At 45.3% G+C, this 21,102-nt stretch overlaps 1 protein-coding gene across 1 annotated transcript in view; it reads right to left on the bottom strand.

Annotated features, from left to right (window-relative positions):
* The window catches only part of LOC124149799, an 86,615-nt gene continuing 65,513 nt past the window's right edge, over positions 1 to 21,102 (bottom strand). The window contains exons 4-13 of the mRNA XM_046521585.2: positions 20,245 to 20,328; positions 19,435 to 19,476; positions 18,781 to 18,897; positions 13,374 to 13,532; positions 9,469 to 9,681; positions 8,904 to 8,948; positions 8,464 to 8,706; positions 7,450 to 7,479; positions 6,505 to 6,999; positions 1 to 3,001 (exon numbers count right to left, since the gene is read on the bottom strand). Coding sequence (XP_046377541.1) covers positions 2,334 to 3,001; positions 6,505 to 6,999; positions 7,450 to 7,479; positions 8,464 to 8,706; positions 8,904 to 8,948; positions 9,469 to 9,681; positions 13,374 to 13,532; positions 18,781 to 18,897; positions 19,435 to 19,476; positions 20,245 to 20,328 — 2,096 coding nt within the window. The 3' untranslated portion in view covers positions 1 to 2,333. The remainder of the gene's footprint in view (positions 3,002 to 6,504; positions 7,000 to 7,449; positions 7,480 to 8,463; positions 8,707 to 8,903; positions 8,949 to 9,468; positions 9,682 to 13,373; positions 13,533 to 18,780; positions 18,898 to 19,434; positions 19,477 to 20,244; positions 20,329 to 21,102) is intronic.

Genomic DNA, 21,102 nt, shown 5'->3' with positions numbered 1-21,102 from the left:
TGAAAAGAAATATACTTTATTGCAACAATAGGAATAATAAGCAACAGTGTGCACTTTGTAACATAATAACCAATATTTAGTTGTATCACAGATCTAAAGAGAAACACGAGGGGAACTACGTTGGTATAAAATATACTAGTGTCTACGTCTAGAAGTCGTATATCAATCACTACCGGAACAATAGTCAACAGTGCAGGTGTATGTACGCGCTACAGATCTACAGGTAGATGGCGCTCTCTCGCAGTGCGCACGCATACGCTCCATATGAAATCATGTACCTCGCGAGTAAGCTGATAGAGACTTATGATAATGGTGCGGTATGATTTGATTAGGAAAGCTTGAGTAAATGTATACGTCCTGGTAGCTGAATGACACAATGGGGTGGACATCCCATCACTAGACGTATCATGCTGAGTTATTTAGCTCACTTAAAACTGCTCAAAATGTTGGCAGGATAGAAGATCTGATACGTTTGTATGTTTTGAGCTTTTTCTTTATCAGTTTCTCCTCCAGACGCCACCGTGCCTCACAATCACCCCCTCGGTCTTTTCACACACTCCAAGCCCTTCTCGCATTAGCCAAACCCCAGGACAATCCCAAGACCTTTCGAACAGGCCCTAGGCCCTAAAGAGAATCCTAAATCCATTATGAGAGCCTTAAACGCTTTCTAGAATCTTTAAACACCCGATAATTGTACCCACCTCGACCATTCTTACAACTCTAGATCCTTCAGAGAACCCTTTGACCCTTCAGACAACTCTAGACCCTTTCGACCACCCCTTAGGCCCGTCAACATATCTAGAATCTTCAAACACCCCAAGACTCTTATGTACCGCTGAACCCTTCTGACAACACTAGACCCTTCGACCACCCCAAAGTCTTCAAGCAACCTTAGACTCAATATCGCGAATCTTTAGTCATCCCTCAATTCCTTCCAGCATTCCTTTTGACAATCGCCTCATTCCGACATCACCTAGATCATTCTGGCATCGGCTAGATCATTCTGACATTACCTAGATCCTTCTGAAGTAGTCTAGACCGCTCTACCTACCCAGCATTCCTTCTGAGACCACCATCAATCATGTAGCTGTAGAAATAGTGCAATGCAAACACCCAACAAATAAAACCTTGACGTGCTGAGCGCTAAATTTAAAAATATCCATTTCATTTAATGACGGTGAGTTGTCTCGTTGGAATGAGAAGAGTACACAATCTACTGATATCTGTACATATGACACAGTTTCCACACACGACTACCACAAGCAACATTATATGACAAGTAGCAATATACAGAACGATGGAATATATATGCATATGAAGCTGTCAAAGATGTATCAACGAACCAGACTTCCAATACAACTGATGTGAATAATTAAATAATTATACCATCACATGGACCCTGCTTCTGGCATTGTAAGCGATGGATCCTGTCTCTAGCTTTGTTAGAGATGGACCATGTCTCTAGCTTTGTAAGTGATGGATCCTGTCTCTAGCCTTGTTAGTGATAGACCCTGTCTCTAGCCTTGTTAGTGATAGACCCTGTCTCTAGCCTTGTAAATGCTGGACCCTATGATTGTGTAAATGCCTCAAACGCTATTATCGCGTCATCACTCCCATGACGTACTAACTGTGCCGATTCATGTACGGCGTTACTTGGCTCGGCGACATGGCAACAAGACACGCCATGTTTTATCAACACGGTGCTACCTGGTCTGGTTACTAGGTAACGTACAGGGGATTGCTGGGTAAATATCAAGACTCAAATATTCAGCATCTAACATCCATTGACTAAAGCCGATTACGGAAACATTTGAACGTAACAGAACCATATCCTGTGTGAATCTCCATCGAGATCCTCCGCAAGGGAGACAACCCACACATAAAGGTCTCTGCAACTACTCCCGGGTTGACCAGCGGGTCACATGACACATGATGACGACATCAAAAGCTACGATTAACTATAAGGACACTGGGCGCTGCACGTGGGACCCGTGCAGTGCCTCACGATTTCATCTCAGATGATTCCTCTTCATCAGCACAATTCCGCAGCCGCCTGAAGCGGCGGTATAATCCCCATGATACGATTCCTAATGAGTAAATTAATCGGTTACCTTGGTGGTAACCAGTTATATAATTCTCAGATGAACATTCCTCCACAAAATCAACATCCGCATCAGTTCCTCGTACAGTACAAGGTTAACATCCAACACAAAGAGTTCTGTATATATCTCCGGGCTACTTCTAAACCTGAAGATGTGTAACATCTTAATGATCCATAGTTTGACCGATGATAAGTTTGATATTTAACATGTCAGTCAAATAGTCCGTCACATCTACAAGTTGATAGACCGTGACACGTCATTCCTAAGCTCCGCACACGCCCCGTCCCCTGCAGGGAAAATACGCAGATTGACGTCACGCTTTCTGACATTGTACATGTCTTGGAGGATGGACTCAAGCTGCAGCACCGGGGCCACAATGACGGGGTTGTCGCCGATGTTGCGGGCGTACACGGCGAAAGCCTGGACTTTGTCGTCCCTGAAACAGCAGACCGCTGACCAGAAGAGGTAAGGGACATGGACATCATTGCCGATAGTGATCTCTGGGTCCTTAGAAGGCACAGCGCCCGAAGCTATGTACATCTCTGGTCGCGACGGCCCTGTCGTCGGGTCAACGTCGACGGGAATTTTGCAGTGGTTGATGGCGTAAGACCGTATCTCCGTGACAGCGTGGCGCCAGGCCGGGTACAGTGATGGGTGCATTGGGGCAGCGTTGGTCAAGGTGAAGGTCGACAGTTTGGCGTCTACATCCGCTCCGATGAGCTCAGGCCACATGAGGTGCGCGATTCGGTAGCCAGACATGTCGTAGTCGACGGGGAGGGCCTGCTTCATGCCGAGGTCGCAGTCCCAGTCTGTGTCGCATTTCTGTGCGTCGGACATCGTGGCCAAACCGCGCTCTCTCTTCAGTAGCCAACTGAACGTCATCGGCTCATCAATCAGACCTGAAATAGACATCAACATATGATCAAACAGCACATGAAATGAAAAAAATAATTTTTGAAATATACATGTTTTAATATTTACATTGTTTACGGTGGTATATGCCAACACTGAGGGAGATGAGAGGGAACCTGTGTCATTTAGACAATGACACCGAAGGGACAGTATTAATTGGGGTTTAATCATACAAATACCTTGAACATCACCAATGCACAGGGAGCACAGAGAAGACAAGAGAAAAATACCAGTTTTAAGATACATCAAAGAGAGAGAGAGAGAGAGAGAGAGAGAGACACACAGAGAGACACAGAGAGAGAGAGAGACACACACACACACACACAGAGACACAGAGAGAGAGAGAGACAGACACACACACACACACACACACACACACACACACACACACACAGATACACACACACACACACACACACACACACACACACAGATACACACACAGATACACACACAGAGAGAGACCGACCAGGACTAAATTGAAGCCGATTTATGACAACGTCTAATTAATAATTGAGGAAAAGTGGATCTCGGTAAGCTTCTTGCTCTCCCAAATCTGCCAGATTACAATGCAAGTTATTCAACATCGCTGTGATATAAAGTCTCTACATTCCCCGGTGTCCAGCCCATGCCATGCTGCTTCATCTGAAAGTTGAACAGTCTTTTGTCAGACTCTCCCAGCGCCCAGGCCTTCTCCATCTCTCAGCTGTCTGATGGAATCTTTAGACGCCATTTATAATCAATTGGGTGATCTACAACTATCCAATTGTCATCATTTTGCATTTCCTCTCTCCATTCATCACTTTGCCCAAGTGGACCGTCCACGTCCTGACAGACACACCGGTTTATATCTAGCAGCGTAGCCCTGGGGATGGAGAACCTGGATGTGATTGTCCAGTAATTGGACAGCCCAGACTGGCCGATAGTAGAAATAAATTTGCGGTGGCAGTGATTGAGTAACATGGCGTGGACTGTCGGGGTGGGTAGTTGTGAGCAATAGCCTGCACAACAATTACAGACACACTGGAGCTTTGCCATCACAGTCTCTGCTAACATTGCATTCAGCCGTCAGGTATAAATCAATGTTTGATTACAGTCCACTCCCAGGGTCATGTCCAACATTATCAACATACATACATATTCACTCACTAATTTGGGGTTGGCTAGGTCCCCTGTAGGTTGTGTTTGTCGCCAGAACCTACTGAAGAGGACCGGGAGTGTACAATGTAGGACCTGTTAGATTGTGCACAGAAAACATGTGGGCTTAAAACAAAAGTTCTCTTCTGATCTGAGACCAAACGGCTTGAGACGTTGTTCCTCTTATCAAGCCATATATTTCTTGTTAGTACTCAGTCACCGCCGACAATGGATGTCTAGAACTACCAAATTGATATTTAGGGTGTAATGCTTTGAGAAAGATTCCTGAAGATTATGATAAATAATTTGAACATGATTAAAACATGTTCTGAGATGGCAACATGGCATTGGTAACTATGAAGAAGACGGGGACTGAAGGAAATATGTTCTTGTGGCGATGGGAGCTAAAACAATTGTGTTTTTTGTGGCTTTCGGAACTGAAATAATCGTCTTCATGTAGTCAAGGTAACTGTACCAATCGTGTTCTTGGCAATGGGAGCTGAAAAATCAGGTTTTTGTGGCAATGAGACTGAAATAATCGCGTTCTTGTGGCCATGGAAACTTAGACATTCGTGTTCTTGTGGCGATGGGAACTGAAACAAGCGCGTCCTTGTGGCCTTGGGAACTGAAAGAATCGTGGTTCTTTTGGCCACGGGAGCTAAAACAGGCGTTGTCTTGAATCCATGGGAACTGAAACAATTGTGTTCCTGTGGCCACGAAAACTGAAACCATCGTAAATATCAGCTATGAAGAAAATGCACGTCTCTGGTTTAAGTCCACTGAAGAGGACAGCATGCATTCCATTCGACCTTGGCCAAGTTTCGTGGAACACATATATAGTATTTCAGTGCCATCTACGACAGAGGTACCAACCTCCACAGACAGCGAGATGAGCGTTATTCCATAATATCATTACAAACAGCGTTGTAGACATATAGTACACACAGTGTAGACGTGTTGTAGACAACATGGCTGCTTCAGCTTTGGAGTCTCTTAAGAATAAATCGAGTATTTAATCATTGGTAATTTGTGGAGAGACAGTAATATGTGTCAGCTTTCAATTGACATTAATTGTATCTTTTGATGGATGTTTGTTTCTTGATTAAATGTTAAATGTTATTCACTTGACATTATCAGTGTAGGGACATGTGTGTATGTTTGCCATATCCAGCAGCCTCCATGTTAATAAGTGTATGGACATGTGTGTATGTTTGCCATATCCAGCAGCCTCTATGTTAATAAGTGTATGGACATGTGTGTATGTTTGCCATATCCAGCAGCCTCTATATTAATAAGCGTATGGACATGTGCGTGTGTTTGCCGCATACAGTAGACACTATGTTAACTAAACTCGGGAGACTCTACACGTGCAGAGTTAGTAAAACTATTAATCACGGCTTTTTATCATCATATAGCACAACGAGAGGTCGAAGATTATATTTTTCGGTCAATCAGTAGGTTGCAGTCAATGCCAAAGGTCCAAGCCGTCGCGAGAATGTTTCTTGAATTATCGAACCAATTCAAAGCGGTGAAAGAGCAGGGTCATATTTGCAGGAACTGAGAAAAATGTATATATAGATAATAAGTCGAATGTGTTTCCGTATTGTAAATATATATCATACGTTAGGAATCACAGTTGTATTACGCGAGTCTTTGTCGAGATGATACATATTGTTTATTCCTACTACATGTATATGATATTCACCACACGGAAACACACGAGGATAAGCACATTTTTATCAATTGAAGCTTGAAATAACCGATGTTTAAAACGTACTTTCACTCCATGAAGAAACTCAAGAAACCCCGTATAAAAAGTGTGTCTGAGTGAACCGCCCAATGTACCATCTGCCAAATAAATCACAGACATGATTGTCTCCAGAAACACCACACTCGTCTCACCGAAGACCTGGGTTCGATTCCCAACATGCATACAATGTGTGAAGCCCGTTTCTGGTGTCCCCCGCCGTGATATTGCTGGAATATTTCTAAAAGCGGCGTAAAACCATACTCACTCACAGGCTCCACTCAGCATCATCAACTTTTAGTGTACCTCACCACCATTCTAAACACTCCTCTACCCGCTCCCTCCTCCACGCTCACACAGTTACAGAGGCATTACCGCGTTTTAGCAATATTCCCGGTAACATCTCGCCAGGGAACATGAGAAATGGACAACGCTGAACCATGAAACCATGCTAGTGATAAAACCAGGGTCTTCAGCGTGACTAGTGAAGGCTTTAATCACCAGACTACCCCGACTCCCCCAAAACAGTTATACCAAACACATATTTCTGTAAAAGATTGAGCAGGGTATCTTGTGCAATGTCTGTTCCCTGTATTTGTCACTAACCTCTCTCGATCATGAAGTCGGTTTTGGGCCAGGTGTCCTCTCCAAGCTGCGTGACCTTGGCCAAGGACACAACGGGAATACGGCGGGCGGTGTCGTAGATTGTACCAAAGTACGCCCTCTTGTGGCCGAACACTTTCCCCCACTTGCTGTCGGGGGCGAATCTCTGACAGAGGAAGGAGAAGGTGGAGTGGATGTCGGATATGCCGGAGGGGATCCTGTTGCCGAGGATGAAGTCCCTCCAGCAGCTGTGGGTGTAGTCGCCGAGGTTCCTCTGTCGTCGCGCCAGCTTGGAGCCCTTGCACTTCCGGGAGGACTTGCAGATGTCCTGTAGGTGGCGCTTGCAGACGTGCAGTGCAGTGTGGGATACCAAGAAGGCTTCTTGTTTGGAGCACCATCGTCTGAGATGGCCCTTGGACACCACCTGGGACAGGTTGAAGCTGGAGAACACCATCTTCCTTCGCTTCAGGTCGTACAGAGAGTAGCGGCAGAAGTCCCCTGAAGGTACAGCAAGAACATAATTATTATCATTATTATTATTATTATTACTATTATTATTGACCGCCTCCGTGGTAGTGGTAGCGCGTCCGCCCGCCATACCAAAAGAGGTTAAAAGATAGAACCCTGTCTGGCGCGTGGCATTGAGGGTCTAAAACAAGGACTGGTCGTCGCAAGAGTCAGTATACTGTTTTTGAGTAGAGTATTCATGTTAAAAACTGCGGTATGCTATCTCAATGGACACACACACACACACACACACACACACACACACGCACATACACACGCACATACACACACGACGTCTGAACACGATGTTAAGCCCAATTTCACCTCACGTGACCTTTTTATCATAAGTTGCATTAGTATTAGTATCAGTATGATCATTGTTGTTGTTTTCGTTGTCATTGTTATTATTAGTGCTAGTATTATTACTATTACGCATCGTACCTCCATTCGCTGCTGGACCAAACGTCATTTCTGCAACGAAAGAATAAAACATAATACTTAATAACAAATATGTTTGTCTCTCCCCCAATGCTATGTGTTACGTATGTAGATATTGTGTTACGCATGTGGTTTTTGAAGGCGCCAGCAATACGACTTCCCGAACCTTGATACACATTGCCACAACTGATGCAAATATGAATTAATTGTAACAGTCTGGTGACGAATAACATTATATCCCTACCATACCATTCGCCTCCTGCCGGGCATGTGTCGCGTTACATTATACAATGACAGTACGGACAGGAACTAATTAATATCTGTCTGGATTCTTCTTGATTCGAAATATTCACATCGCTGACTCAACACTGGTCGATAGCTGGGTGGATATAATGGAAGCTTGGCGCCAGGTGTTCGGGTCTTGTCTGGTGCTTCATGATTCTCCTGTCGATTTGACAAGATAGACTCGTCCTTTTTGCACTCATGGGCGGATACAGAGGGGGGGGGGGGGGGGGGGGGGGGGGGGGGGGGGGGGGGGGGGGGGGGGGTGCGCACCACCCCCCCCCCCCCCCCCCCCCCTTTTTATTTCGAACAAAATCTTTATTTCTGTATAAATTACCACCTAAGACAATAAATAGATCTTCATTGGCACCCCCACCCCCTTTTCAAAAAAGCCGCGCACCCCCCCTTTTTATTTCGAAAAAAATCTTTATTTCTGTATAAATTACCACCTAAGACAATAAATAGATCTTCATTGGCACCCCCACCCCCTTTTCAAAAAAGCCGCGCACCCCCCCTTTTTATTTCGAAAAAAATCTTTATTTCTGTATAAATTACCACCAAATTACCACCAAAGACAATAAATAGATCCCCCCCCCCCCCCCCCCCACCCCACCCCCGCCTTTGGCACTTATCCAATGACTTGCAGGCCTCTGTTAATCGACGTATGTTACAGGGGTGTGTGCTACAGTGCTATTGTGCTATTTGTACTCAAGCTGTCAGATCACGTGGTCGCACCTGCGTTGCTGATATCCCGGACGTCCACGCCATCACATCTGTACGAGAACTTCCCACTGGTAGATCCATTCCACGATCTGCACGATCCCTGGTCCCGGATGTTGCAGGATCGAACCTCGACCCTTGGACCCCTGCACGTCACCATCTTGCCCAGAGAATTCCCGTCGATGTCACATGACCGGAAGCGGACATCCACATCGCCTGATGCTACCCATGGCGACCAGCTGCCCCACATTGCTTTTGCTGAAATAACAGTGGCACGTATTCAAAATAGAAACGTATGGACAAAGTATTTTTGTACTGTGTTAATACCAAAAAGGCAATCAACGATATACCTTTATTCAGGAATACAACAGTAATTCTTGTGTTACGTGTGAAAAGAATATGTTTCATTTGGTTTATGATGCGATGGTGTTAGTGACTCATTCATATCAACGTACCATTCTTCTCGGGACACAGCGGGGCTCCGGTCTGGGAGTCTTGGCCTGCAATGGAAAATATTACATTAGAAATTATTGAATTACAAACGAACCGCAAAAGGTTTCGTTAAGCGTCACACGACCTACAAAGTATGAGTTATCTTTGGATTGTACAAGGTGATGACGTCCTCCTGTAACTCTCGACATGTCCTACTGTCCATCCCACTCACGCAAGGGACACGGGGGACAGGCGTCTATAGAGCTGCAAATGGTTGTGCAGATATTGAGTTGTGTCGCTTGGACAAAAGCCAATGATCGTGGATCCAACATTCGCCCTGCTTGTCCTCCTATATATGTAAGCACCATTTACCAACATGGTAAAGGTTTTAGACCTGCATCACTACAGAAATTCCTCCCACATTAACCTGACACACCGTGTTGTAAATTAAAAGGGATGTAAATTCAAATTCACTCACTCACTCTCACACACTCTTGCCCCCGTCCTTTAACTACCACCCAACCACTGCCACACCCTACACCCAAATCCTCATTTTCCCACCCTACCCCACCCTAGCCTAACACTCACAGCTCTTGTTGTTGCCAGGGGTGATGTTGTCCTGACTCTGACAGGCTTGTAACTGCATCTCGCACCTGTTCCTGTACCACTGACCGTCACTGCCACAGATGGGGCGCGTGGCTCGACCAGTGCAGTTGATGGAGCATGCGCACGTGACACTGTCTCCATCAGCCTTGCAGATGCCGCCGTACAAGCAGCTGACGTCATCACATGGGCTGCCGTCTGAAACACAATTTGCCAAATGACGTCAACAATCTTTAGCTATGACGTCGTTTCTAGTGTGACGTCATTCCAACCTCACTTCCCAATAAAATTCGAATGACGTCAACAACGCCCTCCGGTTGACAGAAACAATACACCGTTGTCTCGTGACGAGATATGATCCTAGGACACATATGATGATCATTTTTATGAACCCCGACATGTTTGCCCTCGTATGTAATAAATAGAAAATACTACACTCATTCTAGTTAGATACCATTTTTACGAAACGAGTGGACTTTCTATGGTATCTGACCGAGCGAAAGCGAGGTCAGATAACATTGAAAGTTCACGAGTTTCCTAAAAATGGTATGTAACGAGAATGAGTGTGGTATTTTATTTATTACCCAAGTTGAATAGGTATATAAGTGTAAATACATAACAACTTTTGTTCGTTGACAGACCAAACTTAAACCGGTTGCAAAATCTGGTTGCGCATAAATATTGATATATGCCCAAATATGGGCATTGTTGACATTCCTATGCATACGCATTAACAACATGCGCCTGCAGATGTGTTTGCAAACATAACAGCACCGACGCTTAAGATCCTTTTGGAAGAATTTCTTCAACTTATGAGAATTCAAGCGCCATGTTGTTAGTACGCAGGACACCTATAAGAAAATTTGAAAAGTCACATTAGCGCCGCGCTTTAAATACCGGACGAACAGTCGGTCACTCGCACTGCCTGGGTCCCGTCTGTGCATCCAAAATGTTTCGGTTTCCTTGATCTATCAGCTGAATTTATATCATGTCCGTACCATTTTGGAAGAGGGAAATCAGAGTGTTCGCCAAAGACATTCATATTACTGTACCACCCTTTACTGAAGACGTGAAAATAAACAAACTCAAGTCTGCTTGCATGTCAGTGACAGCTAGGAACGAAGGGCAAGGTCACCACCGGAATAAGAAAAGACAACCGTGATCTACTCAGCGTTTTACGCTAGAGATAGAGAATGCTATTGTTCACCTTTGTGATATTTTGGGCCACATAATCAGAAAACAGGCACACTTCTACGGATTTTTCGAATGATTTGTATCGGAAATGTTCACTTTGAGTGATCTGGTTGTGCATTCGTAAACAAACAACTCCCGAAAATGTGCTACAAAATACGCTTCGAAGAGGACACTGATGGCACAGCCGGATCATCCCAAGTAAGTGTAGATATCTGTCCAGGTAGTTTAAACTGACTTCATTTCACCACGCTTATCCTTTTACGTTAAATCAAATTGGAAGTTGCGAAAGTAGTCGGGTGCGTCACGCTCATTGGGACCCTGGATCTATTGAACGGTACTCGTACATTGTAAATGGATATAGATCTAGCTCAATACATAACTTATATAGGATGCAAACCGAATTTGATGCGTGTGACTATCGTGTTTGGTTTAATAAAGTGTTTGTTAATATCTCTCGCTCACATGAGATTGCTTCAGTTCTGCCATGTAGTTGCAAAATGTCTCGCGATTTTTTATGAATGAAAAAAGTATTCCCAATGTGACAGAGGTCATAGTTATCCAATCAAAACGAATAAAACAAGGTCAACCTTGTACGAAACACGTGTGACGTACCGATTTAGTATCTTACCACATGTATCTTCACCACGTGGGTAATAAATCATTTTATCAACATTTCAATCGCTGTCTGTGAAGTTACGGTGATGTACACTTGGGTTAAGCACATGTGTGCTATCACTGTATCGACATTTCAATCACTGTCTGAGAAGTTGCCGTGATATACACGACGTTCTTGGCACTTATGTGTTTTTGACTTTAAATATTTACGTGTGTCCATTGTAGAACACAGACATCCAGTACATAACGATGCCAAATTACTAAAGGGCCACAATAAAGAGAAACTAACTGATATTTATAGTGTCCCTCCTCGCCACCTTAATGATTATATACTGGCGCAGTAATTACGGAGGTAATGCCACGTCCCTGGTCTCTACTTCACAGTCGTCGGTGATGTTGTACGTATCTGCCGTGTCAAGTCCCCGCCTACACCAGTGATGTACAGGGACGTGCCTCAGCATAGGTGACGGCACCGACGTCGTTCTGCACGCGGCCAGACTGACTGTTGGTGGGTGTGACGTTCTATACTCAATACATCCAGATTGACTTGTAGCGGGTGTGACGTTCTATACTCAATACATCCAGACTGACTTGTAGCGGGTTTGACGTTCTATACTCAATACATCCAGACTGACTTGTAGCGGGTGTGACGTTCTATACTCAATACATCCAGATTGACTTGTTGCGGGGTGTGACGTTCTATACGCAATACATCCAGCTTGACTTGTTGCGGGTGTGACGTTCTATACTCAAAACATCCAGATTGACTTGTAGCGGGTGTGACGTTCTATACTCAATACATCCAGACCGACTTGTTGCTAGGCGTGACGTTCTATACTTAATACATCCAGATTGACATGTAGCGTGCGTGAAGTTCTATACTCAATACATATCCAGATTGACTTGTTGCTGCGCGTGACGTTCTACACCCAATACATCCAGATTGACTTGTTGCTGGGCGTGATGCTCTACACCCAATACATCCAGACTGACATGTTGCTAGGCGTGACGTTCTATACCCAATACATCAGGATTGACTTGTTGCCGGGCGTGACGTTCAACACCCAATACATCCAGATTGACTTGTTGCGGGCGTGACGTTCAACACCCAATACATCCAGACTGACTTGTTGCTGGGCGTGACGTTCTACACCCAATACATTCCAGACTGACTTGTTGCTCGGCGTGACGTTCTACACCAAATACATCTAGATTGACTTGTTGCTGGGCGTGACTTTCAACACCCAATACATCCAGACTGACTTGTTGCTGGGCGTGACGTTCAACACCTAATACATCCAGATTGACTTGTTGCTCGGCGTGACGTTCTACATCTAATACATCCAGATTGACTTGTTGTGGGGAGTGACGTTCTACACCCAATACATCCAGATTGACTTGTTGTTGGGAGTGACGTTCTACACCCAATACATCCAGACTGACTTGTTGCTAGGCGTGACGTTCTATACTTAATACATCCAGATTGACATGTAGCGTGCGTGACGTTCTATACTCAATACATATCCAGATTGACTTGTTGCTGCGCGTGACGTTCTACGCCCAATACATCCAGATTGACTTGTTGCTGGGCGTGACGCTCTACACCCAATACATCCAGACTGACTCCGCAGTCCGCACGCTATCAGTCTATACAGGCAGTGTGATACTCACCTCCTGCTCCGGCCTCCTGGATGATGTCAAGGAAACAGTATCTCCGCATGCTATCAGTCTATACAGTCAGTGTGATACTCACCTCCTGCTCCGGCCTCCTGGATGATATCAAGGAAACAGTATCTCCGCACGCTATCAGTCCATACAGTCAGTGTGATACTCACCTCCAGCTCCGGCCTCCTGGATGATGTCAAGGAAACAGTATCTCCGCATGCTATCAGTCCATACAGTCAGTGTGATACTCACCTCCTGCTCCGGCCTCCTGGATGATGTCAAGGAAACAGTATCTCCGCATGCTATCAGTCCATACAGTCAGTGTGATACTCACCTCCTGCTCCGGCCTCCTGGATGATGTCAAGGAAACAGTATCTCCGCACGCTATCAGTCTATACAGGCAGTGTGATACTCACCTCCTGCTCCGGCCTCCTGGATGATGTCAAGGATGGCTGGAATCTCCTTCATCTTCTCAGTTGGGGCAACCGCGTTGGTGGTGGTTGGCATTGTTGAAGGTGAAGGTCGAAGTGATGTTGTCTCATACAGAGCCTCGTCTCCATCCTCGTCGCCTCCTTCTGAATGAAACACAGCGCAGTGTCTGGAGATGCGTGTACACAGTGGAGACTCAGATGTGACCTCATATTGTATTCTTTAATTCTCAATCTTGTCGAAGCATCCATGTCTAACAAAATCACAGGTTGGGGTGTATGTACAATAAGCTGATAGCTGAGTCACCTTTAATGGACTTTGTTTAAAGTGTATGTACATTAAGGAAAGGATTGGGTCACCTTTAATGGCCTTTGGTTAGAGTGTATGTACATTAAGGAAAGGATTGGGTCACCTTTAATGGCCTTTGGTTAGAGTGTATGTACATTAAGGAAAGGATTGGGTCACCTTTAATGGCCTTTGGTCAGAGTGTATGTACATTAAGGAAAGGATTGGGTCACCTTTAATGGCCTTTGGTTAGAGTGTATGTACATTAAGGAAAGGATTGGGTCACCTTTAATGGCCTTTGGTTAGAGTGTATGTACATTAAGGAAAGGATTGGGTCACCTTTAATGGCCTTTGGTTAGAGTGTATGTACATTAAGGAAAGGATTAGGTCACCTTTAATGGCCTTTGGTTAGAGTGTATGTACATTAAGGAAAGGATTGGGTCACCTTTAATGGCCTTTGGTTAGAGTGTTTGTACATTAAGGAAAGGATTGGGTCACCTTTAATGGCCTTTGGTTAGAGTGTATGTACATTAAGGAAAGGATTGGGTCACCTTTAATGGCCTTTGGTTAGAGTGTATGTACATTAGGGAGAGGGCTGGGTCACCTCTGATGGCCTTTTGGTGGAGTGTATGTACATTAAGGAGAGGGCTGGGTCACCTTTAATGTCCTTTGGTTAGAGTGTATGTACATTAAGGAGAGTGCTGGGTCACCTCTGATGGCCTTTGGTTAGAGTGTATGTACATTAAGGAGAGGGCTGGGTCACCTCTAATGGCCTTTGGTTAGGGTGTATGTACATTAGGGAGAGGGCTGGGTCACCTCTAATGGCCTTTGGTTAGGGTGTATGTACATTAGGGAGAGGGCTGGGTCACCTTTAATGGCCTTTGGTTAGAGTGTATGTACATTAGGGAGAGGGCTGGGTCACCTCTGATGGCCTTTGGTTAGAGTGTATGTACATTAAGGAGAGGGCTGGGTCACCTCTAATGGCCTTTGATTAGGGTGTATGTACATTAAGGAGAGGGCTGGGTCACATTTAATGGCCTTTGGTTAGAGTGTATGTACATTAAGGAGAGGGCTGGGTTACCTCTGATGGCCTTTGGTTTGAGTGTATGTACATTAAGGAGAGGGCTGGGTCACCTCTGATAGCCTTTGGTTAGAGTGTATGTACATTAAGGAAAGGATTGGGTCACCTCTAATGGCCTTTGGTTAGAGTGTATGTACATTAAGGAAAGGATTGGGTCACCTTTAATGGCCTTTGGTTAGAGTGTATGTACATTAAGGAGCGGGCTGGGTCACCTCTAATGGCCTTTGGTTAGAGTGTATGTACGTTAAGGAGAGGGCTGGGTCACCTCTGATAGCCTTTGGTTAGAGTGTATGTACATTAAGGAGCGGGCTGGGTTACCTCTGATGGCCTTTGATTAGAGCGTATGTACATTAAGGAGAGGGCTGGGTTACCTCTGATTGCCTTTGATTAGAGTGTATGTACATTAAGGAGCGGGCTGGGTCACCTCTGATTGCCTTTGATTAGAGTGTATGTACATTAAGGAGAGGGCTGGGTCACCTCTGATAGCCTTTGGTTAGAGTGTATGTACATTAAGGAGAGGGCTGGGTCACCTCTGATAGCCTTTGGTTAGAGTGTATGTACATTAAGGAGCGGGCTGGGTTACCTCTGATGGCCTTTGGTTAGAGTGTATGTACATTAAGGAGAGGGCTGGGTTACCTCTGATGGCCTTTGGTTAGAGTGTATGTACATTAAGGAGCGGGCTGGGTCACCTCTGATTGCCTTTGATTAGATTGTATGTACATTAAGGAGAGGGCTGGGCCACCTCTGATTGCCTTTGATTAGAGTGTATGTACATTAAGGAGAGGGCTGGGCCACCTCTAATGGCCTTTGGTTAGAGTGTATGTACATTAAGGAGCGGGCTGGGTCACCTCTGATGGCCTTTGATTAGAGTGTATGTACATTAAGGAGAGGGCTGGGCCACCTCTAATGGCCTTTGGTTAGAGTGTATGTACATTAAGGAGCGGGCTGGGTCACCTCTGATGGCCTTTGATAAGAGTGTATGTACATTAAGGAGCGGGCTGGGTTACCTCTGATGGCCTTTGGTTAGAGTGTATGTACATTAAGGAGAGGGCTGGGTTACCTCTGATTGCCTTTGATTAGAGTGTATGTACATTAAGGAGCGGGCTGGGTCACCTCTGATGGCCTTTGGTTAGAGTGTATGTACATTAAGGAGCGGGCTGGGTCACCTCTGATTGCCTTTGATTAGAGTGTATGTACATTAAGGAGAGGGCTGGGTCACCTCTGATAGCCTTTGGTTAGAGTGTATGTACATTAAGGAGAGGGCTGGGTCACCTCTGATAGCCTTTGGTTAGAGTGTATGTACATTAAGGAGCGGGCTGGGTTACCTCTGATGGCCTTTGGTTAGAGTGTATGTACATTAAGGAGAGGGCTGGGTTACCTCTGATGGCCTTTGGTTAGAGTGTATGTACATTAAGGAGCGGGCTGGGTCACCTCTGATTGCCTTTGATTAGAGTGTATGTACATTAAGGAGAGGGCTGGGCCACCTCTGATTGCCTTTGATTAGAGTGTATGTACATTAAGGAGAGGGCTGGGCCACCTCTAATGGCCTTTGGTTAGAGTGTATGTACATTAAGGAGCGGGCTGGGTCACCTCTGATGGCCTTTGATTAGAGTGTATGTACATTAAGGAGAGGGCTGGGTTACCTCTGATTGCCTTTGATTAGAGTGTATGTACATTAAGGAGCGGGCTGGGTCACCTCTGATGGCCTTTGATTAGAGTGTATGTACATTAAGGAGCGGGCTGGGTTACCTCTGATGGCCTTTGGTTAGAGTGTATGTACATTAAGGAGAGGGCTGGGCCACCTCTAATGGCCTTTGATTAGAGTGTATGTACATTAAGGAGAGGGCTGGGCCACCTCTAATGGCCTTTGGTTAGAGCGTATGTACATTAAGGAGCGGGCTGGGTCACCTCTGATGGCCTTTGATTAGAGTGTATGTACATTAAGGAGAGGGCTGGGTCACCTCTGATAGCCTTTGGTTAGAGTGTATGTACATTAAGGAGCGGGCTGGGTTACCTCTGATGGCCTTTGGTTAGAGTGTATGTACATTAAGGAGAGGGCTGGGTTACCTCTGATGGCCTTTGGTTAGAGTGTATGTACATTAAGGAGCGGGCTGGGTCACCTCTGATTGCCTTTGATTAGAGTGTATGTACATTAAGGAGAGGGCTGGGCCACCTCTGATTGCCTTTGATTAGAGTGTATGTACATTAAGGAGAGGGCTGGGCCACCTCTAATGGCCTTTGGTTAGAGTGTATGTACATTAAGGAGCGGGCTGGGTCACCTCTGATGGCCTTTGATTAGAGTGTATGTACATTAAGGAGAGGGCTGGGTTACCTCTGATTGCCTTTGATTAGAGTGTATGTACATTAAGGAGCGGGCTGGGTCACCTCTGATGGCCTTTGATTAGAGTGTATGTACATTAAGGAGCGGGCTGGGTTACCTCTGATGGCCTTTGGTTAGAGTGTATGTACATTAAGGAGAGGGCTGGGCCACCTCTAATGGCCTTTGATTAGAGTGTATGTACATTAAGGAGAGGGCTGGGCCACCTCTAATGGCCTTTGGTTAGAGTGTATGTACATTAAGGAGCGGGCTGGGTAAACTCTGATGGCCTTTGATTAGAGTGTATGTACATTAAGGAGAGGGCTGGGTTACCTCTGATTGCCTTTGATTAGAGTGTATGTACATTAAGGAGCGGGCTGGGTCACCTCTGATGGCCTTTGATTAGAGTGTATGTACATTAAGGAGCGGGCTGGGTTACCTCTGACGGCCTTTGGTTAGAGTGTATGTACATTAAGGAGAGGGCTGGGTTACCTCTGATTGCCTTTGATTAGAGTGTATGTACATTAAGGAGCGGGCTGGGTCACCTCTGATGGCCTTTGGTTAGAGTGTATGTACATTAAGGAGCGGGCTGGGTCACCTCTGATTGCCTTTGATTAGAGTGTATGTACATTAGGGAGAGGGCTGGGTCACCTCTGATGGCCTTTGATTAGAGTGTATGTACATTAAGGAGAGGGCTGGGTCACCTCTGATGGCCTTTGGTTAGAGTGTATGTACATTAAGGAGCGGGCTGGGTCACCTCTAATGGCCTTTGATTAGAGTGTATGTACATTAAGGAGAGGGCTGGGTCACCTCTGATGGCCTTTGGTTAGAGTGTATGTACATTAAGGAGCGGGCTGGGTCACCTCTAATGGCCTTTGATTAGAGTGTATGTACATTAAGGAGAGGGCTGGGTCACCTCTAATGGCCTTTGGTTAGAGTGTATGTACATTAAGGAGAGGGCTGGGTCACCTCTGATGGCCTTTGATTAGAGTGTATGTACATTAAGGAGAGGGCTGGGTTACCTCTGATTGCCTTTGATTAGAGTGTATGTACATTAAGGAGCGGGCTGGGCCACCTCTAATGGCCTTTGGTTAGAGTGTATGTACATTAAGGAGCGGGCTGGGTCACCTCTAATGGCCTTTGATTAGAGTGTATGTACATTAAGGAGCGGGCTGGGTCACCTCTAATGGCCTTTGGTTAGAGTGTATGTACATTAAGGAGCGGGCTGGGTCACCTCTAATGGCCTTTGGTTAGAGTGTATGTACATTAAGGAGCGGGCTGGGTCACCTCTGATGGCCTTTGGTTAGAGTGTATGTACATTAAGGAGAGGGCTGGGCCACCTCTAATGGCCTTTGGTTAGAGTGTATGTACATTAAGGAGCGGGCTGGGTCACCTCTGATGGCCTTTGATTAGAGTGTATGTACATTAAGGAGAGGGCTGGGTCACCTCTGATGGCCTTTGATTAGAGTGTATGTACATTAAGGAGCGGGCTGGGTCACCTCTGATGGCCTTTGGTTAGAGTGTATGTACATTAAGGAGAGGGCTGGGTCACCTCTAATGGCCTTTGGTTAGAGTGTATGTACATTAAGGAGAGGGCTGGGTCACCTCTGATGGCCTTTGATTAGAGTGTATGTACATTAAGGAGAGGGCTGGGTCACCTCTGATGGCCTTTGATTAGAGTGTATGTACATTAAGGAGAGGGCTGGGTCACCTCTGATGGCCCAGTCGACCATGGAGTCATCGGCAGCTCCGTCGTCCCTCTCGTCCTCATCCTCGTTGTCGTCCACCATGGCTGATGTCGACAGCAGCGATGTCGTCTCGGGGAGCTCTGTGAAACATTCATATCAGTATGAATAGATGGAGGCGATGAGCGCCAGGTTATCGCCATGGTTACACATGTAAAGTCCGGTGTGACCCGTCAGGACAAGACTGGCAATGTGTATGTGGTATTTGTATCATCATCCTGAATGTATATTTGCTCTCGCCAAGCAAAAGGATTTCCAAACACGTCAATGGATAGCTATGAGTTATTCTTTATGGTTCTTGATAAATCCATGTGATAGAAAAGTGATTTATGTACGACATTGTGGCTAATTATTCTATTTCTCCTGAGACGTCAATTGTGAGTGGTTCAGAGGCTGTTCTTGGTGAAGCCAGACTTATAGGTTTTAAATACGTTTGTTTCAATCTGTCAACTTTTCAGTACAGGCACTTATACCGATATTAAGTTTCACAAAGTTCATTCATTGTAGTGGGTAACCCATTCACATGTATGCAATTGAATGTTTGAAAAAGCTCTAAGACGACCAGGCGGCAGAAGACTGTTTGAGTGAAATGTAAAATGAAAATAGCAAAGTTTGTCTACCTCTCGAGGTCGTCCTGATCTCCTCATCTTGTGTTGTTGATTCTGAAAATGTTTAAAAGAACAAAAGTTTCCCATGATAACAGAAATGTCGGTATACCGAGAGAGACTGAAATACAGATATGTTGGTATAGCGAGATTGGCTGATTTACAGAAATGGGAGACTTTTGTTTGTTCTGTTTGTTTGTTGTTTAACGCCGCAATATGCCAAGAATGTGACGGCGGTCTGTAAATAATCTAGTCTGTACCAGACAATCCTGTGATTGACATCATGATCATCGATCCACGCAATTGGCATACGATGACATGCATCAATCAAGTCAGCGAACCTGGGCACCCGATCCCGTTAGTCGCCTTTTACGGCAAACATGGGTTGCTGAAGACCTATTCTACCCCGGATCTTCACGGGGAGACAAGCATGGGTTGCTGAAGACCTATTCCACCCCGGATCTTCACGGGGAGACAAGCATGGGTTGCTGAAGACCTATTCTACCCTGGATCTTCACGCAAGAGAGACTGATATACGGAGATGTCGGGATAGCCAGAGAGAATCTTATATATATAGTTGATTTAGAGAGAGGTTCTGAGTGCCGACACCTTTATTGGGATAGGGTCTGTTTAAGGAGAGGCCGATGTAGAGAGAGGTTCTGAGTGCCGACACCTTTATTGGGATAGGGTCTGTTTAAGGAGAGGCCGATGTAGAGAGAGGTTCTGAGTACCGACACCGTTATTGGGATAGGGTCTGTTTAAGGAGAGGCCGATGTAGAGAGAGGTTCTGAGTGCCGAGAGGCCGGTCTTTAGGTGTTTGTTTACCTGTGATTGGCTGTGCTGTTGTAGTTGACGTTGTTGTTGTAGATGTAGACAATGTCGACGGTTTTGACGATGTCAGTTTCGAGCCTGGAAGAAGGTCGACAAAATATAATTCACTAAAAGAAACACATTTAAATGTGGTTTCTTCAAATATATTTGATTTACCCGAGTATTTCATTCATGATGGACATTTCTTGAAAACAACCTTCAAAGCTTATTAGATATATTGAAAAAAGCGTCTTTCCTTATTCCTGTTTTCTGCTCAGAGTTCTTCACAAAGTAAATATTCGGTCTTAAACGTGTTTGTGTGCCTGTGTTATAAACCTGCCATGATATTCTTCAGTGCAGTGTCTTCAGTGTCAATAACATGGCTTCGTGTGAGGGTTCATTGTTTCCCAGCGACCACTCAACGACGCATAGAAAACACAGGATAGCATACACCTGACGAACACCAAGTACCACTGGTGAACACAGGATAGCATCGTCTGTAGAAAACCAAGCACCACTGGTGAACACATGATAGCATACATCTGTAGAACACCAAGCACCACTGGTGAACACAGGATAGCATACATCTGGAGAACACCAAGCACCACTGGTGAACACAGGATAGCATACATCTGTAGAACACCAAGCACCACTGGTGAACACAGGATAGCATACATCTGTAGAACACCAAGCACCACTGGTGAACACAGGATAGCATACGCCTGACGAACACCAAGTACCACTGGTGAACACAGGATAGCATACATCTGGAGAACACCAAGCACCACTGGTGAACACAGGATGGCATACATCTGTACAACACCAAGCACCACTGGTGAACACAGGATAGCATACATCTGTACAACACCAAGC

The sequence above is a fragment of the Haliotis rufescens genome, unplaced genomic scaffold (genome assembly GCF_023055435.1).
Source record: "Haliotis rufescens isolate VD_foot unplaced genomic scaffold, xgHalRufe1.0.p SCAF_6, whole genome shotgun sequence".
Classification (NCBI taxonomy): Eukaryota; Metazoa; Mollusca; class Gastropoda; order Lepetellida; family Haliotidae; genus Haliotis; species Haliotis rufescens.
The sequence above is the reverse complement of the archived record's forward strand: the minus strand, read 5'-3'. Positions and strand labels throughout refer to the sequence as shown.